Source organism: Cebus imitator, unplaced genomic scaffold (genome assembly GCF_001604975.1).
Source record: "Cebus imitator isolate Cc_AM_T3 unplaced genomic scaffold, Cebus_imitator-1.0 Scaffold99, whole genome shotgun sequence".
Lineage (NCBI taxonomy): Eukaryota > Metazoa > Chordata > Mammalia > Primates > Cebidae > Cebus > Cebus imitator.
In genome coordinates this window covers 5,013,265-5,037,501 of record NW_016107414.1, presented here as the reverse complement: position 1 = coordinate 5,037,501, position 24,237 = coordinate 5,013,265, and the positions used below count along the sequence as shown (strand labels likewise).

Below are 24,237 nucleotides of genomic sequence, written 5' to 3'. Positions count from 1 at the left end.
GAGACGGGGTTTCACCGTGTTGACCAGGATGGTCTCGATCTCTTGACCTTGTGATCCACCCGCCTCGGCCTCCCAAAGTGCTGGGATTACAGGCTTGAGCCACCGCGCCCGGCCCCATCTTAACCATTTTTAAGTGCACAGTTCAGTAGTATATATTTATTACACATTGTTGTAAAACCAATCTCCAGAAGTTTTTCATCTGACAAAATTGAAAATTGTAAGTCCACACCCATTATCAAGTCCCTATATCCTCCCAGCCTGTAGCAATCACCATTCTACTTTCTGTTTTTATGATTTTAACTTATCTTGTTAAGGAGTTATCTAGAGCAGTTCACTTACAAATGTAATCACTCAGTATTTTCCTTTTTGTGATTGGCTTATTTAACTTAGCATAACATACTCATAGTGCATCCATCTTTTAGCAAGTGTCAGTGTTTTCTTCCTTTGAAAGGATGAATAATATTCATTGTTTATTCATCTGTTGATGGACACTTATGTTGCTTGCATCTTTTGGCTATTGTGAGTAATGCTGCTATGAACATGGGTATGCAGATATCTTTTTGAGACACAGCCACTTTAAGGCATAGCTACATTCTACTCTGTTATCTTGACTGATTTTAACAGATGAAGAAATCTAACTCAACATATAAGACCAGCCTCATTTGGCAGTGTTTGTCACATGGTATCATAGGATTAGAAACAGAAGCAATGCAGCCTCAGTACAGCTGAGTGAGGGAGCTGAAAAACCTGAACTTTCCTGTATGATTTGAATTCGAATCCTGATTAAATTTCCTCTATAAATTCCTGTATAATTTGCACACAGTGAAATTCATCCTTTTTACTGTATAGTTCTGTGAACTTTGACAAGTGCATGTAGTCATGTAATCATGACCACAGTGTAAATATAGAACAGCGTAAATATTGCCTCAAAAACTTCATATCTGGGCAGATATGCCTGAATGAGGCACAAGCCCACATCCCTGCTGCAGGGAGGCTGGGAAAGTGAGCATCAGTTGTTTTCAGCCTCAAGTACATAAGGTGAAAGCTTCCCTACACAAAGTGGTAGAGATAATTGCTGTGCCAGAGCCAGAAGAATGGCAAATGCATGTGATGTTAACTTACCAGCATCTGGGATTTTCATGTCCCACTATGTCATAGCTTCCCTGCCTACCTAGAATGACTTGGTGTGGCTGAGATCATGGCATGACACATTTGCCTGACGTGAAGAATGTTTAATGCAGGGCTCCCAAATTCCTTGTGCTCATGTCACATTGGGAACCCGGAAAACCTTCTTTGCATGTTGTCCATGCTGGTTCCTCTCCATGAGTTGTCTTTCCTACCTCTGTCTGCCAGAACCAGGTCTTGCCTTTCTCTGGGGTCCCACTTGAGACCAACACCTTAAGAACCCTCCATTCTTCCTTTCTCATGATCTATTCTTGAACTTGTGTTCAAGGTTGATCTTGGTTTTGTGAGGCCTAAAACTTTTTAAATTGTGAAAGGGCCTTTTCCAGAAAAAGTTAAAAAATGTAATAAATGCTCTGCTAGGACCTCTCCCAGGGTTCATGCAGCTAAGTAGCCCAGAAGCTTAAGCTTCCTTAGCACCACTGTCAGTCTACTTCTGCTTGTATTCATTCTTTCTTTTCTCTTTCTTTCTCATTTTTCTGTATTTAAAAAATTAAGGCTGCCTTTATAAAAGCAAAAAAAAAAAAAAAGAAAAATTAAGGTATAATTTGCACACAGTGAAATTCATCCTTTTTACTGTACGGTTCTGTAAGTTTTGACAAGTCATATAATCATGACCACAGTGTAAATATAGAACAGGTTCATTTCCTCCAAAACTTCCTCCATGCCCCTTTGTCATCATCACCTTCTTCTCCCCCACTGCCAGTCTCTGGCAGCTCATCTGTTTTCCATCTCTGTAGTTTTGCCCATCATCATTTGCCTTTCCTTCCATACTTAGCACACACAGCTCTGCCTGCCACCTTTCTTGCTCTGACACACGTGGCACCCAGCCATGTTATGACTTCCCTGAAGATAAAACCTGTGACCTTGAGGTGTTAGAGTTAGATTAGAAAAAGCAGAGTTTGAAGCCAGGTAGAGCATTTGAATCCAGCTTATTCAGTTAGCAGCTCTGTGACCTTGTGTTGGCCTCAGAATCTGACACAGAATAGGGACTGAATAAATGTCTGTTGGATGAACGAAAGAATGAATGAATGAATGAATTTAATCTCTGAAAGTCCCAGGTCCCTTCTGCGTAAGAGGGGATGTTAGTAGTCCCTTCATCTGACTTCTGTGGGGATCAGTGCCTTGTACAGTGCCTGCTGGGCATCATAAAGGTTTGTCCTGTTCCCATGGCCTTCCCTAGGGCTTTTGATATCCTCCGCCAGATAGACATATGCACTCAAAGTTGGCTGGGCCCTGGCAGAGGACATCAGTACCTGCTGTGTGAGAGCTAGGAGGGCATCAGCTGAGCAGATGAGTCCCCAGAAAACCCCACAAATACCTGCTGACCACCCCCCCAGTGCATCTCAAAGAGCTTCTCACATTTTCCCCCAATGCCTTTTTCATGGTGCACATAGGAAAGCCCAGAAGCCCTGTTCTCAGCCTAAATATATACCATGGAGGGGGCTTTAGATGAAGTCCACCAGGAGGAGAAAGCCATAACCCTTTAGCACAGGACCCTCTGGCTGAGAGTCAGGTCTCTGGCTCTGAGGTCTGGAGCGGGCGTGGGTGGGGGCCTAAGCTGGGAAATGGGTGACCACAGGACAGTCGTTGTAAATGAATCTTCTCTTTTCTACAAAACAGACTCAGCAGGACTCATCACAATTATTGTGATGACAGTAATCATTTATTTGTATAATTATCTGCTTGCTGCCCACTTTCCTATCAGATGGCCCAGGGCACACAGTTGGTGCTCAGCACATATTTAATGATTGAATGAAAAATATTTTGTGCTTAAAAGAATTGGCATTTGAAGTTACTATTTTTGTAGAAGGGAAGGGAATTGATATTTGTCATTCATCTAGAGTATCTCTGGTATGTTAAATCTGTACCTACAATTTTCTCATTTAATCTACTTAGTGGCTGTTGAAAGTAGGTATTCTTGGTCTCTATACTCAAGGAAACTGGTTCAGAGTAGTTAAGAAGCATGCTGGCCACTCCACAGCTAGTCAGGGATGGAGCTGGATTCAAACTCAGGTCTGTAGTCAAGGCCCAGCCTCTTTCTACCACATACAATAAAGCTGAGTTTCTTAAGAATCGGGATCTATCTCTACAATTAAGATTTTAAAACAAACAAAAACAAGAGATTCAGGCAGACATTTGTGGTTAAGGGATTTGTGTGGGTTGGATTGTAGAGTGGAACAGTGTCAATTGGAAATTTACAGAATGTTTGTTCCTGCTTGCATCAGACTTTTCTGTTTTGTGCTTTCCTAAGTTGGGTTTGGGAGCATAAAAAATCCAACTTCAAATGGATTACAGCTTTAAATAAGCAATGAAATCCCCTCTTCATGCTAAGAGAGGCAGTGTGGACTGGGGAATGGTCATGGTCTTGGAGACAGGAGGCCTGGGTTTGCTTCTTGTTGGATAGGAGAAGGGTTTTGGAATATCCCTCAACTACTCTGAGTCTCAGTTTTTTTATTTGTAAACTGGGAAAGTAGTCTCATTATTTCGGAGGGGTACACTGCAGATCAGTTGAGCAAATAAGCAAATGAGGTGTTAGTGGGGTGGGTTACCCAAGGAAGAGTTGTGTCTGTGTTCACTCTCTCAAATCTGCAGAGAGGAGCAGGATCTGAAGCTAGCTGGGAAAGGAAAGATTACAGAGAGGCTGGCAGAATCACATCCCAAGGTGAAAAAGAAGGACATAGCTCGTTTCTGTTTTGCCAAGATCAGCTCAGGTCAGGAGAGGACCTCGTTTATGTGAACGGTTTATGTACTTGAAACCCTGTAATTATATTGTCACTTGATGTCAGTAAATCTATAATTCAGGGGCAGAGTGGAATTCCATTAGGCAAGGAAGCAGGCAGCGGTCTTCCTCCCTCTCACCTATTCCTCATTCATTCATTCAGAGACCAGCTGCAGACTCTCAGCCACATGCTGAAAAGTCAGGAAGGCAGTGCGTCATAGCAGTGAGGAGATGGGCAGCAGAGTTAGACATGGGTTTGACTTTGGCCTCCTTCTCTGACTAATTGTGAGACTCATTTATTTTCACTAAACCTCAGTTTTCTCATTATTATGAGGAAAATGATAATACCTGTCTCAAATGAACATTAAAAGTGATAATCTTGGTAGATAAATTTGTGCAGTGAGCACTCAAAAATAAATGGCTTATAAGTCACAATAATACAGTCTCTAGGGAGCCAAAATACACAGTGGGCCAGTTCTGTTGTTTTCCTATTTTCTCACTCCAGCATGTTAGAAAGTCACTGTGAGTTAGCAGAAGCCCAGGTGTTGGGACCCATGGCAACCAAAGCCCAGGTGGTTTGCTGTGCCATGGGAACCTGAGCTGTGTGCCCAGATGGAGCAACTCTTTTCCCAGATTAAGTTTCTAGGGAACCATCGTGAGTGAGGATGTTCCCTGGGGCAGTGTAGTAAAGGTCAGGGTTTCTCATGCACTTAGAACCCGGTCCCATAGCATATCTGAGAGTCTTTTCAGGGCTAGAGGATCAGTGGGTCTTGGACATGCATTATGGTTTTGGGAATGCTTGTTTTGCCACACATGGACCTTCTGACATCAGGAAGGTACTGGTTGTCTCAGAGCTTGGAGGCTGATGCTCAGGTCAACTTGATCCATTTCTGGAGACCCATGACGCACCTCACTTAAAATGTGAATTCCTCTGAATGCTTTGGTTTTTTTAAAGATCAGGTGTATAGAGGTGAAGTTGGTAAAATTCACTCTTTAGTGTGAGTTTTAATTCGAGTTTTGGTAAACATATACAGTTATGTAAACAGCACAATAGTCAGGCATGCAGCAGCTCCACCCCTTCCCAAAATTCCTTCACATGCTTGGAATCAAACCCCCCCCAACTCCCCACATCTAACCCTGGCAACCACTTATCTGGTTTTTGTCCCTATAAACTTCCCTTTCTCAGAAGAGCACATACCAGCCTGGCCAACATAGTGAAGCTCCGTCTCTACTAAAAATACAAAAATTAGCTGGGTGTGGTGGCACATGCCTGTAATACCAGCTGCTCAGGAGGCTGAGGCAGGAAAATCACTTGAACCCAGGAGGCAGAGGTTGCAGTGAGCTGAGATCGCACCACTGCACTCCTGCCTAGATGACAGAATAAGACTCCATCTCAAAAAAAAAAAAAAGAAAAGAAAGAAAGAAAAGCATATAAATGGAGTCATAACACATGTTGCCTTTTGAGTTTGCTGCTTTCACTCACAGTAATGCATTTGACACTCCAAATGCTTTTGACTGCTTCAAGGTTAGTCCTGGAAAGTCAGTAGCATTTCTATACACCATTATTAACCAATAGAAAATCTATTTTAAAAATTCACAGTACCACCAAAAAAAATTTTCAAAACCCAAAACCTGAAGTGCCTCGCAGTAAGACAAAACATGTAGATCTTTATGGAGATCTTTTTATATAATATCTTTTTATATAATAGAAAGACATTAAAGAAGACATGAGGAAATGGAAGCCACCATGTTCACAAAGAGAAAACTTGAAATCATAAAGATGGTGATTCTTCCCAAGTAAATTTTATGAATACAGTGAAATTACCATCAAAATCTAAATAAGGTTTTATATGAGACTTGACAAACTATCATGAAATTTATATAGAAAAACAAAGGATGAAGAATAGTCAAGATTCTACATTGAATTCCTAATTAAGAAAAAAAGAATGGTTGGCCGGGAGTAGTGGATCATGCCTGTACTCCCAGCACTTTGAAGCCGAGAGGGGTGGATCATGAGGTCAGGAGTTCAAGACCAGCTTGGCCAATATGGTGAAACCCCATCTCTACTAAAAATACAAGAATTAGCAGGGCGTGGTGGCATGTGCCTGTAATCCCAGCTACTTGGAAGGCTGAGGCAGAAGAATTGCTTGAATCCATGGGGCAGAGGTTGCAGTCAGCTGAGACTGCGCCACTGCACTCCAGCCTGGGTGACAGAGTAAGACTTCGTCACAAAAAAAAAAAAAAAAAAGACAATGGCCAAGACAAATTTAAGAATATCAGGATTTATTATAAAGTCATGGTTGTTAATATTATGGTTATTGTAAGGACACTGTGATATAGGTGCATGGTTAGACAGTAGATCAGTCGAATAGAGAGCTGAAAATAATACCTATGCATATTGAAAACTTTATATATGACAGGTAGCACTGCAAATCAGTGGGATGGGACAATTGGGATCCATATAGAAAAGAATACAATTGAATTCCTAACTCACATCATACATAAAGATGAATGAAAACCTAGTATTGAAAAAGCAAAACTTTAAAACTCTTAGAAGAATATATACGTGACCAGGATTTCCTGAACAAGATAGGAAAAAAGCTGTAGAAGACTGAAGTATTTGTCTATATAAAATGTAGTTACAAGAAAATGTGCCACAAACCAAGTTAAGAGAGTGTATACTGAGGAAAGACATTTGAAATGCATATGTCCAAGAAAGGATGTATACCCAAAATTCACAAAGAATTCCTAAAAATCACTAAGAACAAGATAAACTAATGGAGGGATATAAACAGGGTAGTTAAGCAACCCAAATGGCCAAAAGGCATAAAATTTGCTTGGCTTCACTGGCTATTGAGGAAATGCGAATTTAAGCAAACATGGGATACCATTTTACACCCATCACACTGGCAAAAATTTAACTGTCCAACTACATAAGTTTGGCAAGAATGGGGAGTATTTTATACTTGCAGGAAGGAGTATAAATTGGTACAGTCATTCTGGCAAGTGGTTTTGCATTGTCTGGTAAACGATGCTGTACCTTCTAACCCAGCAGTTCCACGCTATGTAGATACCCTAGAGAAGGTCTCAAATGTGCACAAGGAGACATGTATAATAATGTTTATCACAGCCCTGTTTGTAAAGGGAAAAAATAGGAAAGAACCTAAATATGCATCAACAAAATAAACTACAATATGTTCATATAGTAAAGTGGTACACAGTGGTTAAAAACGATCTAGAAAAACTGGGTGCAGGTGCCACATACCTGTAATCCCAGCTACTTGGAAGGTTGAGGTGGGAAAATCATTGAATCCAGGGGTTCAGGACCAGCCTGGACAGCATAGCAAGACCCTGTCTCAATACAGATAAATAAATAATTTTTAAAAATCATCTAGAAACACAAGTGTCAACATGGATCAAATTTCAAAAACTTAAGTTTGAATGAAAAAAATTACAGTGGAATACATCTAGTGTGTTTCCATTTACAGAATGTGTAAACAGGTATAAACACTTTATGTGTGGCTCATGTAGTTAATAAAAACATGATGAGAATGATAAACACCAAATTCAGGATAGTGATGACTTTTCAGGAAGAGGGAAAGGATTGTCTCAGGAAAGTGCATATAGGGGACTTCAAATATATCTACCCTTAGATTTTCTCCAGGTTAAGAATAATAGCATATTTATTGGAACACCAAAGGAGCTGAAGAACCAAGGAACATTCTTCTGTTAGAGTAGACAGCAAAAACTTTCTTGGAGATTAATTCTCATAAGAAGTGATAAAAATGGATTTACACGATTTTAGAAAGTATCTTCAGAGAACATAATTTTAAATTTTTATTATTTTAAGAACAAAAAGCACAAAATGTAATCAGTATAAATTTTAATACATTTTAATGCTCATATGAAACTGTGTGCCTTCATGAATTGGAAGACTATGCAAATGTATTTTCTTGGGTACTGTAATTTTTTAAAATTGTGAAATAAAGCTGGGTGCAGTGGCTCATGCCTGTAATCCCAGCACTTTGAGAGGCTGGGGTGGGTGGATCACTTGAGGCCAGGAGTTCAAGACCAGCCTGGGCAACATGAAGAAACCCCCGGCCCTACTTAAAAATACAAAAATTTTCTGGGTGTGGTGATGCACACCTGGAATTCCAGCTACTTGGGAGGCTGAGGTAGGAGAATTGCTTGAACCTGGGAGGCAGAGGTTGCAGCAAGCAGAGACCATGCCACTGTATTCCAGCCTGGGCAAAAGAACAAGACTTTATCTCAAAAAAAAAGTTATGAAAGAAGATGGGTACAGTTTGATATACATTTGAAATTATAAAACAAGTGCTCAGGTCAAGAAACAGATCATTCCAGAATCCCTTGGGTGGCATACAATTTCTTCAGTGTGATTTGTTTTTTAATGATATAAACAGCTATATAAATAGGCTTGCTATTTCTCTTACATTTAAAAAGTTAATTTTAGAAAAAAATTACTGGCATCGATTTTTAAATTTTCAGCACAATTTGGGATAGTGACATGTTGGTGCAACTCTAGGATCCCTGAGAAGACCGTGGAAAATATTCGTTTGTTTCATGGTTTGCAGAGGACTTGGCCACAATCAGCAACTGCAGTGCCACAGCTTGTAGCTGTGTCCTAGGCCAGCAATAGCTACCCTGCAGGCCCTGGGGAATGGTGAGCAGCTCTCCTCAGTGACATTACGGTTAATTCATGTGAGTAATCTCTCTCTTCTGGACAGAGCTCCACGAAGTTGGTAAGCAACTTGAGAGCTGTGTTTTCCCTGACATTGGCCAACAGGCTAGGTATGTGGTCTTTACCATTTGGGACCATCCCCCTCATTGGAGCATTTCCAGTGTTTCCTGAGACACTGAACTTTTTTTTAAACTGTTGGGGTTCAATAAAATGGCCCTTGCTGTTCAAAAAAATGACCCTTGATGGCCAGGTGAAGGATCAGGAAACAACACACTAGTCTAGAAACTAGGTTTCTCAGCAGTGGCACAATTGACATTTTAGGCTGGATGATTCTTTGTTGAGAGGGGCTGTCCTGTGCATGATGGGACGTTTAGCAGTGTCCCTGGCCCCTGCTCACTGGCTGCCAGTAGCACCCTCTCAGACAAACAGAGTGTCTCCAGACATTGCCCAGATTACCCTGGGAAATGATCACCCCAGTGGGGAACCACTGCATTGGAGTATAGTATTCACATGAGACTCATGAGCCTTTCTGGATGCCGCAGCTGCGGAGGAGGCAAGTGGAGAGGCAACCTGGATGAAGACCCCTAACTTGGAGCACGAGGAAAAGTGAAAGGCAAAGATAGGGGAAACGCTGCAGGCAGATCCATGGAGCCTTTACACAGGGACGGGGCTTCGGGGTAACAGTTAGTGACAGTGGGGAGAAGGGAGGATGGGTGCAGAGCTGTGAGGTTCGAGCTCCCTGCAGAGATAATCCAGAGAAGTGTGAATGCAGAGCCTGGTCTGTCTAGAGGATGGCACTCCAGCCTTCCACTTTCCCTCTGCTTGAGCCCATCTTGAGCATTGAAGGAGCTTTAGACCCTTCCATTTTACCACTTTTTTTCTAACTTTGTAGAAAGTTATGTGAGTCTAGCTAGTGGGCTGGTGAGATATTGAAATTGCTTGTTTATTACTCAACAGACATTTCAAGCACCCACTTAAAGGGGTAGGTGCTGTGCCAGGCATGAGGGACCCTCCTGATTGCCCAGTACTATACGATCTGACTAAGGAGACAGACTCAGCCAGCACAGGCAGCCCCGTTGTCAGGCTGCCTGCATTCAGATCCCAGCTCTGCACCTGGCTGTTGTGTCTCCTTGGGTGAATGAATAATGATGCTAAGCCTCAATGTCCCAGTCTGTAAAATGGAGTAGTAAGAATTCTTTTTTTCCCTATGCATGTGAGAGAATAATTGAAAGAGTGAGTACAGATTGTGGAACAGTGCCTGGCATTAGTAAACACTCAACGATATAATATTATATTATTTTAAATGTGTTATTTTTGCTACTACTACATAAGGCCTGTCACAGGCTTAAACAGTATCAAGATAATTGAGGGGGGAGTGACCAAAGACTTCACAGAAGAAGTGGCCTTTTGGAGATGGGTCTTAAAGGATTAGTGGGGCTTTAACAGGAAAAACAAAAGAGTTGTGGGATTGGGGGAAGATCCTGTGCTAACATTCAGACAGAAGAAAGAGCAGCCAGGAAGTCACAGACTGCAAGCGAATGTGGCTTATCAGGGGACAGCTGCTGGCTGCTGGCTCTATGAACCTGAGGCTGAGGGAGGGGTGGGGACCAAGGCCGGTGGGGCTGGTGGAGAAGGGCCTTGTGGGAGCACTTGGTCTGGAGGGGCAGAAGTACCAAGCCCCTTTGACTTGGGACTGCTTCCTTTGTTATTTCTTACCTCCAAAATAGGTAAAGAACTGGACATTTTCATCCCATTTCCCTTTCCCCAGGGCAGTGAGATGCTAAGTGTTATTGAGCTTTTAGAAACTGAAAAGAAAACTCATGTGTGGAGGGACCTTGTGCTGTCAGGCGGAGGATGCTGGCAACCTGCTCACTCCAGAAGAGTCCAGCCAACCTAGCACAGGCCTCCCTGCTGTGCCTTCCCTGCTCCGTGACCACTCAGAGGGTGTCATGACCCACTGGGGTTCATGGGGATCCCATCAGTGGGCTGCTGGGTAGTGCCATACTTTTCACCTGTCTCTCCTCTGCTGTTTACATGCTGCCCCAGGACAGGGGCTGGAACCCATCCTGGCAGACCTGGGTAATAACCAGGCCAGCTGTGCCTGAGGAGCAGTGTATTTATTTCCCCCGAGTCCATGGCGTTGTGCCTGAGGCTTTGCTGAATCAGCCTGGTGCTATCTGGCGTCCACCTCACTGCCAAGACCTCCGTCCCAAGGTCACGAGCATTCCCTGGATGGTGGCGGCTTTAGCTTCCCTGTTCTGATACTTCACGCAGTGAACACGTACTTATTGAGACCTTCCTGCTGTGCAGGGCACAGGGGTGTGTGATGAATGAGGGACGCCATCCCTGGCGTTGTGGAAGACACAGTCTTGTGGAAGAGACGGACCCTGAGCTTACTGAGTGGACACGGTGGACAAGAGAAAGGGTCAGGTACAGGAGCTAAAAAGGGAGAAGAGCCCAATCTTCAGGGGTGACCAGGTCAGGAAAGGCGCCCCCGAGGAAGAGAGCCTCATGGATACCTGAGAATGCCTGGGAGAGGGCAGGCAAGGAGGCAGTGTGGAAGAGTGGGGGACCTTCCTCACCAAAGGGGACAGTGACCAAACCTAGTGGGCTTCCCCAGCTGTCTCCCCCATGAGCTGGCTGCTGTCTTTGGCACTACCCTCTCTTAAATGTTTCTCCCTCACCCCGTGCCCTACCTTTTCCCCTTCCTTCCACTACTCTCTTGTCCCCTCACTGGCTCATCCTGCTCCTCACACAGGTCATTTCAGCCTTCCTGGAGGGTGGGTGGCTCCCCAAGGGAGTGTACAGTGGTGACAAGAAGCCAGGTTTGGAGGAGGGTGGCCTGACTGGGCTCCAGCCCCTGCCTTACCCCTTGCTGGTCACAAGGCCTTAGACAAGTAAGTGACTGGCTGCTCCATGCATTGGAGTCCTGTCTGTAAAAGGGGTTCCCTAAGACAAGGCAGCCTAAGTGGGATAAAGCTGTAAAGCACTTCACACGAGGCCTATGTGAGCCAAGAGCTAACAGCCCTCTCCCTTTCAGTGGCAGAAATAGGCTTAGTTCTGTTAACTTTGTTTTCCCTGGAAACCTGATGATTGCGGAATGTCAGGGTGTTCCCTGGCAACAGTGCTCATGGTAAAGCTGACCCCTGCTTGGTAAATTGCTTCTGGACTAGGAGTTCTCCGTACAGCCTCTCAATACCCAGTGAACCACGGCTTTGGGTTTCTTCAGGGTGGTGTCTTCTGTAACTAGGCTGGCTCCTTGCAGGGACCCTGAAATCTCCATCTGTGGGGTTGTCACAGAAGATGCCACCTTCTATAGTGCCTGGGCCAGGCCTGCTCCTGCACCCAGTCAGCTTGACCCTGAGTTGGCACCTGGGGTGACCTCATCTGTCAGGTGAAAAGATTAAACCTCCAGCTCAATTCATTCATTTACAAACATCTGTTGAGAACCTACTCTGGGGTGGTAGGTTATGGGAACACAGTGTTGAGCAAAACAAATCCATTCTCTGCCCTTGAGGCACATACAGTTCTGTGGAAAGAGGGCTGTCAATCAAAGCATCACACAAACAATAGTAAAAGAACACCCTGATAACAGGTATATTGTGCTATGAGTGTAATGGGGAAGTTTGAGCTAGTTAGAGAGGCCAGGGAAGAAGTCATACTGGAGCTGGGATATGATGGATGAACAGGCATTAACCAGACAAAGAAGGAGGGAAGGAAGACTCCAGGAGAGAACAGCACAGGCAAAGGCTTTCTGGGCGGGGGATAGTGCATGGTGGAGAGAATGAGGGCAAGTAGAGAGAGCTCTGCTGCGCAGGTCCTGAGAGGCAGAGCTGAGCATGAGATCATTTAATGACCCAACGCAGCCCTGGGCATAGATCAGTGAGAGCTGCTGCCCAAACACTGTCACGCTGCTGGCATTTTTGCTTCTTCACCTTAAGAGCAATGAGAAACAGGCTAATGCAAGATGGGGATGTATTGGTAGGAAGAGGTTTGGCCTGATTGGATTTACAATATGAAATATTAAGAGTTTATTATGGCTGCAGGATGGTGAGATCAAGTCCGAGGGGAGTGAAATTTGAAGGAAAAGGTTTTGTTGGAGAAAGAAGCCTGAGGTGTTTGCAGGCTTAATAGAGCTTCAGAGGGGATTCCATGACCCCAAACCACCCTTCCATGTTGCCAAACCACAGATTGAAGGAAGGTGGGTGTGGGCTTTAACAGAAGATAGAGGTGCCCAAGGACGACCCAGCCATGAGCAGAACACCTTCAGGGCATTCACAAAAATAAATCAAGCCTCACAGCACTTTCTTTAGCTTAGAGAACTGCTCTTGGCATTGAAGACAGACATTTTCCATTAAATAAGGTGAATGAAAAATCATATTTCTCTTTGTCTCTCTTCCCTCCAGGCTTATATTTGGCACCCTTTACCCTGCGTATTATTCCTACAAGGCTGTGAAATCAAAGGACATTAAGGAATATGTAAGTAGCACTGTGTGTTTTGGAAGCAGTTGGCTGGAATGAGGTGGGGTATGAATGTTGGGGGAAGAGGATGCCCTCCTTGCCATAGCACTGGAAACAGGGAAAAGGAGTCTCTTCATCACATTTCTCATGAGGCATCTCAGGAGTTCTCTTTCCTGTCTAGACCTTCCCCTGCCTAGACCTAGAGTGTTGAGGTGAGGAAAGCAGGGAGGTACAGCAAGGGGTGGTGACATCTGGAATTGGAGGTCTCTCAGCTCTGCCACAAACCACAAGCCACAAGTGACTTCACCTCTCTCAGCCTCGATTATTTGTCTGGAAAACACTCTGTAGACTATCAAGCACCATGACTGAGAGACAGTCCGGCATTGAGGGCAGGAGCACAGGTCCTAGAGTCTGGCAGAGCTGGGTTTGGTTCCTGGTTATGCAACTCTGTCCCCATTCCATTTCTTTCATTCCAACTCCACGATTCAGGCTCTGTTGCTCTATAAACTTTTGAGGACAGGAGATTTTCATCATCTTATATTTCTTTTCTTTTCTTTTTTTCTTTTTTTTTTTTGAGATGGAGTCTCACTCTGTCACCCAGGCTGGAGAGCAGTGGTGCAATCCTGGCTCACTGCAACCTCCGCCTCCCAGGTTCAAGCAATTCTCCAGCCTCAGCCTCCTGAGTAGCTGGGCTTACAGTTATGTGCTACCACACCTGGCTAATTTTTGTGTTTTTAGTAGAGACAGGGTTTTGTCATGTTGCCCAGGCTGGTCTTGAACTCCTGACCTCAGGTGATCTGCCCATATCAGCCTCCCAAAGCGCTAGGATTACAGGTGTGAGCCACAGCACCCAGTCCCTATATGTTTTCTGTAGCACATTGCAGAAGGCAAGCACATAAGAAGGGGATCTGGGAGGACATACTGGTTGAAGGGTAATATCAATTGCTGTTGGATGATCTGGGTGCCCCAGTCACCAGCCCTGGATGTGCTGGGTACCTTCATGCAGGAGAACCATTAGACTACTGCTGACTGAGAGAGACCTGCTGGGTAGGTGGTGAGGGAAGGGTACTGCCCTTCCCCACATAGGACACAAACTCAAAGTGCAAAAGGTGTGGATTTTGGGCATCAGAAGACTGAGATCAGTCAAGACTGACATTTGAATCATGCAGTGCTGGGCAAGTAGCTTAAACTTCTGAGAGCCTCAGTGTTCCCATCGAAACAGTGGGGTGGGTAATAGCCATGCCTTTGCCTCTTTTACTCAGATGTCCCTTGGCAGGTTTGGCATAGGTAAAGAAACAATTCAAAGTGAGCTTAGAAAGTCAGTATTTTTTTTTCTCAGATTTCCCAAGAGGTCTTTTTGATGGAACCAGGCATCTCCAGATCAACTGCAACTAGAACTGACCCTGCACCCCACAATCTCCCACTTTCCCAGAACGACTTGCCTGGGCTTTCATCTTGCTGTTCCTAAGCAGAGGGCTCCAGAGGGGGGCGATTTCTTCTCTGGAGACCAGGTCCGTGGTATGTGTGAGGGAATCTCAGAATGCACGCTATAAATAGCTGTTAAATTGCGAGCACAGAACCTTCTGATTCTCAATTGATTTGGCACAGGGCAAAGCATTAGGCAGCCTCTTCTAGCCCTCACTCTCCCAATTCTTTCCCGCTTGCAAGCTGTGCCAGGGAAGGAGGACTTGCCAGGGAAGGAGGCCTTGCCAGGGAAGGAGGCCTTACCAGGGTAGCATAAGATCTGATCCTCACTTTGCAGGGGCAAAAACAACTCTGTCAGCTCTTCTGAGAGAGATCAAACCCTGGTAAATTGTTTTATTCTGACTAAACTCACAGAAGCCTGGTTTATGACTAGAATGGCAATTCATTAGAGTGAAAACCATAATTGATGAGCAGAGCAGCCATTTGTGTTGGCTGCTGAGCACATGCTTTTCCCAGTAGGGAATGTGCAAGAGTTAAGATTAGAAGGGTTCTTGGCAAAAAAGGAATCTGAAGAAAGGAGCCAAGTATCAGGAAAGAACTGCCTCCTTTCTCTGCACTCACACTCCTGTGTTTCCTTCCTGCAGTCCTTTTGACTAATGGACCCATTTTATTCAAGGGAGAAACCTGAGAATTTCCTTAACCCACACCCACCCTGTTGGTGACTATGTCCCTTCATCCCTATCTCCTGAATAATCTTCGAAACCAGGTCTGTCTTCCCTCTCTGCTGCCACTCTCAGAAATGAGATTCTCATCGTTTTCCCTAGAAGGTTGCAGTAGCCTTTTATATTAGTTTTTTATTGTCAGCATTACAAATTACCGTGAACTTAGTGGCTTAAAACAACACCTGTATATTATTTTATAATTCTGAAGGGCAGAAGTCCAACAAGTCCCACTAGGTTAAAATCAAGCATGACTGTGCTCCGTTTGGTGGCCCCAGTGGAGAGGCTATGTCCTTGCCTTTTCCAGTATTCCTGCATTCTTAGGCATGTGTCCCTTCCTCCTCCTTCTTCAGAGCCAGCAATGTTGCATCTCTCTGGCTGTTCTTCCTTAATCACATCTCCCTCAGACTTGCTGGGAAAAGTTCTCTACTTTGAGGATTCACGTGATTACATGGGGCCCACCTGGGCCATCCAGGATAATCTTTCCATCTGAAGGTCCTTAATAATTCTACAACGTCCCATTTGCCATATGGGGATTAGGACATGGACATCTTTGGGGAGCCGCTGTTGTGCCTGTCGCACTTCCTAACTGGTTCTCCTGCCTCCTGTCCCTCCTTTCCCACTCTGTTGTCCACATGACATCCAGTGCCACTTAAAAATGGAAGTCTACATATTTCACTCCCCCAGGTCATTTAATGGCTGCTTATCACCTACAAGATCGAGTGCAAACTTCATTACACAGCATTTAGCCCCCTTCTTGATCTTGCTCCTTCCTACTTCCCAGCCGCTTCTCTACACGTCTTTAGTGCTCTAGATCTCAACACCCAAGGTGTGGTCAGTGACCAGCATTATCCACATCACCTGGGAGCTTTCTTGAACTGAAGACTCTTGGGCTTTCTGTGAAAGGCACAGAAACGGTTATCATGAAGGAAGTTTTGACCCGCGTTCCGCTGCAAGTAGGCGGCATGGTATGTCACGTATGGCCACACAGGGGAACCACCAGGGCTGGTCAGGAAGCAGAGGGAGATCTCCTAAATAAAAATGGGCATTTTTCACAGGATCTCTAATTTAGAAACATTGCTTAGGACATTTATAGCTGCTTATGTCTTTCCAACCAAACTTATTATACCTGGATTCAAGGTTTTGGGATGAAAACTTACACAGAAGGGAATTTATGGGAATTTGTAGAATTAACTAGATAGCAAGAGAAAGATACCCAGGAACTGGGGAGGATCCAAGGATGCTGGGTGGTGCTGACAGCCCAGCTCATGCCGTAGGAAAGGGTCTGATTTAGAAGCCTCTGCTGAAGTCACATCTTGGATACTGACTGCCTGTGTTTTCAAAGCATCGCCTGACGTTGCAGAGTCCTGGACAGGGGCCCGAATAACAGGACTTGCCTCCCACAAAGATGCTCATGTTGGGAAATGTCCCCTGCTTTAGAACGCTTTGGATGCTGAGTAGTCAGGAAAAAGAAAATAACCAATGCAGCTGCCTCTTAGGCTGCCCCAAAACTACATCCAAGTCCACACCCACTCCTTTACCCATATTCTGGCTTTAAAAACAAGCTTCCAACAAGAATTCTATGCAACTCACTCACTTGTCAAATCCAGATTCCATCAGTTTCTGAGTGCTGCTCCAGGCCCAGTATCTCTGGGCTAAGTCCTCTCCTTCTCTGGTTCTGACAGGACCCAACCTTAATTTTCAGCATTGCAAACACTGAGTCATTCTTATTGTTTTTTATTATACTCTAAGTTCTGGGGTACATGTGCAGAACATGCAAGTTTGTTACATAGGTGTACAGATGCGATGGTGGTTTGCTGCATCTACACAGGACACCAATTTTGAACTCTTTCTCAGGTTTTCCTGATGCTTTCCTCTTCCACCATCCAATTCATGCTCCCATTGCCCTCAGTTAGAGCCTTAGTGGGATTGGTTCCTTATCCTGTAATGGGACCCAAACCTTCATTCCTGAGGAATCTGAGGTCTTGGCAGTTTTGCCTCTGTAGGGCTGTAGTAATGACCCATTGACTTTTACTCCTGAACAAGACAGTACTAGGAGGTTCCCCCGAGGCTGTTTGATGTCCATCCTCTCTTCTTTCTGCCTCGTTGTATAAGAGCAGTTCTAGTTCCCCTCGATAATTAGGATCAGTTACTCTCTCAAAGCCCATAAGCCCCTTTATCATCCATTTCCTACTGTCATGAGTATTGTGAAGCCACCAGGACACAGTGTAAGTCTCTGCTTCCACTTCATTGAAACCATCTTGTATCCCCTGGTGGAAGCATCCATCCCTCAAGTACTAAACTCATTAAGAAGCAGAGATCAGAGGTTTGAGGATGAGAAGCAAAAATGTTGTGAGTGGGTTAGACCAGTGATTCTCAAACTTTAACATGCATGTGAATGAACAGGGGATCTCCTTAAAATGCAGATTATGGTCCAGTAGGTGTGGGGTGGGCTCTGAGATTCTGCATTTCTAACGAGCTCCCAGATGATGCCAACAGTGCTTGTCCACAGATCTCACTTTGATTGCAAAGAGCTGGTATTAGGCTTAATCACAGATTAAGGAACCCTCATTTCCTTGGTTCCTGAACCTTTAAATTCTGGTTAAGAAGCAGGGCCATATGTTGACTACTGGTTCAGAAGAGAAACTATACCCTCCAGGACTGCACACCAATCTCATAAAATACTGGCTCCCATCTGGTTTGCTTTCTGAACCCTCCAATGCCAGTTAGTACTGTATAAGACCAGCCACCACAGAGCATTGGGTGCATGGTAAGATCAGTGACTCCCCAAAGCATCAGCCTATTGCCTTATTTCTTTTGCTACTAAGGAGGGTTCTTGATGAGAAGCAGTATTGTGTGGGATGCATCAAAAAGAAAAGGGTATCCCCTGAGTCCACAGCTTGCTGTGTGGCTGCTAGAAGCAGAGCAGTAGGAAAAGCAAGTCCACATGCAGGAAAAAATGAATATTCCAGAAAAGACCCGATGCTGTTCACTCCATGAGGGAAGGGGCCTGGTGGGATGAACCTGCTTCCAGAAGGCTGGCCGGTGCCTTTAGATATGGTGTCATCCTGGAGATGCTTGGTCATTACTGCTGGCAACATGGTCTCTGAGCAGTGGTTTTGGCCAGGTCAGCCTTGGTGAGAGAGATTCCACATTGCTGAGTCCATGTGCTACCTCTGTCACTTCCATTTGGCTGCTTGGTACAAAAACCCATTGAACATGCACTGTCAAGCCTGAGGAAAGAGGCTGGCCAATGTCCACAGCCTGGCTGTCTCATGCACTAAGTCACCAGGAGCCTCCTCTGCTGTGGGATCTGTTAGTGAGCATAAGCGTTGGGCCACAAATGTATTCATTCTCTGGCCCATTCACCTCATTCCCAGACCACCTCAATAGCATTCTCTCAGCCTCACTTCCAAGAACCTCATCCTCTAGACAGAGCCTTGGCTGGTGTTTGAAAATGTACCCGGGATTTGTTTTACTCAGGGTGGAAATGACTGCCATGAAGGAAGAAGTCTAGAAGTAGGAGGGCCACAGTCTGTGTAGGGTCACGTGGGGATGCACCAGGCCAGTCAGGAGGTTGACAGAGAGTGGGAAGTGTGGGCCATGGCCTTGATTGTGGTTTCTGTGAGAAAGGTAAGGCAAGACAGGGTAAGCAGATTTCAGATTGGCTAGGTGGAATCATTTCAGCAGGCTCCAAGGTGTGGGCACTGCCTCTAGTTGTCTGGTACCTGGCTCTGGGGTGGTTATGGTTGGGGAATATTGCTCAACCTTTGGGAGCTCCATAAAGGAAGTAATTTAGAGTATAGGCTCTGGATTGGTTAGTTTGCATATGAAAGGTGTTCTGGGGCAAGGTTAGCCCTGGAAGGGCAGTCTCTCTGTAATCAGTGAGGCCCAAGATGCCAGACCATCGAGAATACAGAAAATAAGTAAAATGGGGTTCATATACCCGGTGACAGTACATGAATATTAACTCAGGGCATTTCTTCCTCCAGGCTAAGTGCCCTGCTCAAAGTCCTGCCCACCGGGGAGTTTCACTTCGCCACTCTCCTAGGGTCACCCCTGACTATATAGCCATCCGCAGTAAGCTTGATCTAGCAGATGGTGCAGAGTCATTTGTAAAGCAGGCTTGAATTTTTTCTTTCTCATTTGGCACAGGGAATTCCCTTATGAGGCTGAAGTGCAGGGGCCAGATGAAAAAAGAGTGTGAAAGGCTCAAGAAATTGAGTGTGCCTGGTTAGAGGAGCGTCCAAAGGTGAGGTGAGGCTAAAGAGGTAGCTAAGCCTGCTCCTCCGCAGCTCATAGGGAGGCTTTTGGCAGGCTGCCAGAAGCTCTGGCAGTGGGGCAGAATGAACCACGGAATTTTAGCCAGCCTCTGTGGCTCATGGAAAGTCTCCAGGCTGCTTCCCACCCTGAACCCTGAAGCTTCTTGCTGTGGCTGAGGGTCACAGCATCTTTCCCATCTCTTCACTCCTAGCTCCTGCTCCTGACCAGTTTAGAGAGACTCCCCAGTCATGCTATCAGTGTTCCATTCATCCAGGAGAGTTACTCCTGGACATTACCTCTCAAACTGGCCATAGCTCCCACTCTCTATTCTGACTGAAGGCCCACCCAGGCTCCTTATCCCTGTCTTGCAGGGAGGTTTGGATAGAATCTTTCAAACCTGGAAAATTATATTTCAAGCCTTGGGGAAAATAACTGTCATTTAATTTCCACAAGGAATGATGGGGAAAACCATTTCCTAGTAATTTTAGTTGGATATGGTTTCCATCTCTGAGTCACCAGTGTTCCATTGACCTTGTTAGCCTCAATAAATCATTCTGAGATCCTTCTTTCTGCATGAAAGTATTTTAAAGTAAAGGAGTGCATCATGGGAACTTCTTCAGGAGAATGCATTAAGCCCCCTCTCTGCCATGGCTGCAACATCTCTGTCCATAGTCTCAACCTCCCTCCTGAGCTTTGGTCTTGCCTTTCTAGGAATCTGTTGGGCATTCTTCTTGGCTGCCCTGAGCCACATAAAGCTCAATGTCTTCTGCCTAAATTGGCTCTTTCTTTACTTTCTTGTTGGTGCAAGTGGCCCGATAATTATCAGTCACTCATACCCTGACTTCAACAGGCGCCACTCCTCCCATGTTTATGCAATCATCTACTCAGTAGGCACTCATAGGAGATCTGTTGCCTCACAATCTATCTAATTATGTCTTTTCTTCTCAAAAAGCCATCTAGACAGTATTTCTCAAAGTATGTTACTTCTTAACCTTTTTGAAACCATTATTTTTATCCCATTCACAATGCCAGCTTCTAAGCCAGTCATTTGAAACATATTCATTCAGTACCTATTTGTCAGGAACTGTTTTAAAGACTAGAGATATAATGATGTGTAAGAAGAACTGGTCTCTACCCTCAGGGAGCTTACAATGTAGCAGGAAAAGCAGGGAATACACAGGTACTTTGAAAGCAGTGTAGTAAGTGTTATGACAGGGAATGTGTGTGGTACTGTAGAGAAGGACAAGGAGGGCCAGGTGTGGTGGCTCACACCTGTAATGCCAGCACTTTGAGAGGCCGAGGTGGGAGGATCACTTGAGGTTGGGAGATCAAGACCAGCCGGACCAACATGGAGAAACCCTGTCACTACGAAAAATATGAAATTAGCCAGGCGTAGTGGTACAGGCCTATAATCCCGGCTACTCAGGAGGCTGAGGCAGGAGAATCGCTTGAACCTGGGAGGCGGAGGTTGCAGTGAGCCAAGATCGCACCATTGCATTCTAGCCTGGCAACAAGAGAGATACTCCGTCTCAAAACAAAAAAGAGAGAGAGAAAGACAAGGAGAGGGTACTTACCCAAACTTTGGGTAAGTCCTAGAGGAAGTCACGTTTTTGCTGAGATCTAAGGGCTGAAATCAGAGGCAAAAAAGATGCTCTGCTGAGAACTGAGAGGCCCTCTATAGTTGGAGTGGAAAATGTGAGAGCGTAGGGATGTGGATGAGCTTTTGATGAAAATCAGTAAGGGCCAAATCACGGGTATGGTGGATCACACCTGTAATCCCAGCACTTTGGGAGACTGAGGCAGATGGATCACTTGAGTTTAAGAGTTAAAGACCAACCTGGGCAACATGGTGAGAACCTGTCTCTACAAAAAATACAAAAAAACTAGCCAGGCATGGAGGCATGCACCTATAGTCCCAGCTCCTCCAGAGGCTGAGGTGAGAGAAGCACTTGAGCCCAGAAAGTCGAGACTGCAGTGAGCTGTGTTCGTACCACTGCACTTCAGCCTGTATAACAGAGCGAGACCCTGTCCCCCCTAAAAAAAAAAAAAAAAAAAAACAGGCCAGTTCATCCTAGGCCTCACAAGTCAACTTTAGGAATATGGGCTTTATCTTAACAACAGTAGGGAACTATTGAAGGCTTTAATCTAGGAAAGAGAATCACCTACTTTGGGTTTAAGAATTTTTTTTTTTTTTTTTGAGACAGGATCTTGCTCTGTTGCCAAGGCTGGAGTGCAGTGGTATAATCACAGCTCACTGCAACCTTGACCTTCCCAAGCTCAGGTGATCCTCCTGCCTCAGCCACCCCAGTAGCTGTGACTACAGGTGTGAATCACCATGCCCAGCTAATTTTTGTGTTTTTTATAGAGACAAGGTTTCACCACATTGCCCAGCCTGGTCTTGAACTCCTGTGCTCAAGTGTTCCACCTGCCTCAGCCTCCCAAAGTGTGGGGATTACTGGCATGAGCCACCATGCCTGGCCTTAATGAAATCATTTTGGCTGAAATTTGGAGGATGGATTGTGAAGGGGACAGAGGTATAAAGACCAGTATAAAGCTGTAACTGTATTCTAAACAGGAAATGGTGGTGGTCTGAAGTAAGGAAATGGCAGAGGAGAATGGAAAAAATAAGATAGGCTCAAGAAAAAAGCAAGAGGATAGAAGTGACAGAACTTGGGGATTGGTTAGCTGTATTAGGTGAGGAATGTACAGTTTTCCCCAGGGACAGCATATAATTTAGTGTTAGAAGCAAGATGTTTAGAACAGAGCCTGAGAGAGGAATTGAAGAGACAGAGAAAAAGTGGCAAGGAAAGCAAGTGGGAAACCAGGCCAATTGTAGTGTTGAGAGAACTTCTCATTGTTTCACTACTAGCTGAAAAGTCACGCAAGTCAAGTAAAAACTGAAAAGGAGTTTCTTACACTTCCTTGAAGTATGTCACAAAGTGGAGGCCCCAGTGAGGCTGAGGTGGGAGAATCACTTGAATCCAAGAGGTGGAGGTTGCAGTGAGCTGAGATTGCGCCATTGCACTCCAGCCTGGGTGACAGAGCAAGACTTCATTTCAAAAAAAAAAAAAGACTAATATGTGTATGTTTTATAGTTTTAACTCTTACATTTAGGTCTCTGATCCGTTTGAAGTTAATTTTTGTATATGGTGTGAAGTTGTCCAACTTTATTCTTTTACATGTAGATACCTAGTTATCTCAAAACATATTGATACTTTTAAAGCCCTTGTCTGCTAATTCTAATATCGAAATCATCTGTGGATCTGTTTCTATTGACCAGTTTTTCTCATAACCATGGATTATATTTTCCTATTCCCTCACATGTATACAGAACCTTGTGTATGATTCACTGTGGAAACCCCAGGTATTTTATACATTTTTCTTATATATTTTTTATGTTTATAGCTTTAGGGGGATAAGTGCAGGTTTGTTACATGGTTATGTTGCATAGTGGTGAAGCCTGGGCTTTTAGTGTAACCATCACCCAAGTAGCATAAATTGTATCCATTAGGTAGTTTCTCATCTCTCATCCCCTCCTACCCTCCCACCTTTTCAAGTCTCCAGAGTCTATTATTCCACTCTCTATGTCCATATAGACACATTATTTAGCTCCTATTTATAAGTGAGACCATGCAGTATTTTACTTTCTGTTTCTGAGTTATTCTAATTATAATAATGGACTCCAGTTCCATCTATATTGCTGCAAAGACATGATTTTATTCTTTTTATGGTTGAGTAGTATTCCTCACACTCACACACACACACACATACACACACACACACACACACACACACACACATATATATACATATACATACATATACACACACACATATATATATGTGTATATATATATATATACATATATATATATATATATATACACACACACCTCATTTTCTTTATTCTGTCATCCATTGATAGACCCTTAGGTTGTAGATTTTTATTTCCTTCTTGTAAAGAGTGTTGAGTGTTGTTTGAGCAGGCAGTTAAATTCAGGCAGATCACCTTGACCCTGTGGCAGCTAGATAAGTTTTGCTTAGGCAGGTGTATTTCAATTTTGCTCTTAGTCATAGAGCTAATCTCTTAGTATTAGGATGTAATTTTTACTGCTAAGATGTGATCTTCCAGATGTTTCACTGGAAATTCCAAAATGCTTACCAAACCCCTCTACCTTTGCATGACTTGAACTCCAAGCTTTATTTCCCCAGCAGTGGACAGAAGCTGAATCTCTGCTCAGCTCTGAGCTTTTCAGCTTTCCAGTTGTTATCTACATTAATATCTATATGTATGTATTTTTTTTTTGAGATGGAGTCTTGCTTTGTCATCAGGCTAGAGTGCAGTGGCATGATCTGAGCTCACTGCAACCTCCGTCTCCCGGGTCCAAGCGATTCTCCAGCCTCAGCCTCCTGAGCAGCTGAGACTACAGGCATGTGCCACCACACTGAGCTAATTTTTGTATTTTTAGTTGAGACGGGGTTTCACCATTTTGGCCAGGATGGTCTCAATCTCTTGACCTCATGATCCACCCACCTCAGCCCCCCAAAGTGCTGGGATTACAGGTGTGAGCCACCATGCCCAGCCATGTATATATTATACAAACTTCTTTGTTTGGAGTCTTACCTGCTTCTGTGCCTATCAGGAGCCTGCCAAGTTTTTGAAGAGAATTTATATGTAGATTTTTGGGGCTGCCCCTTTATGGCTTCCCTATTTCTGAGATTTTTTCCTCTCCACTTCCTCTCCACATCTCTGGCAGTCTTAAACT

At 44.4% G+C, this 24,237-nt stretch overlaps 1 protein-coding gene across 4 annotated transcripts in view; it reads left to right on the top strand.

Annotated features, from left to right (window-relative positions):
• Positions 1-24,237, top strand: part of REEP1 (receptor accessory protein 1) — a 118,826-nt gene that overhangs the window by 42,680 nt on the left and 51,909 nt on the right. For all 4 annotated transcript variants that reach the window (XM_017536636.2, XM_037741365.1, XM_017536634.2 and 1 more), the window contains exon 2: positions 13,010-13,082. In XM_017536636.2, coding sequence (XP_017392125.1) covers positions 13,010-13,082 — 73 coding nt within the window. The remainder of the gene's footprint in view (positions 1-13,009; positions 13,083-24,237) is intronic.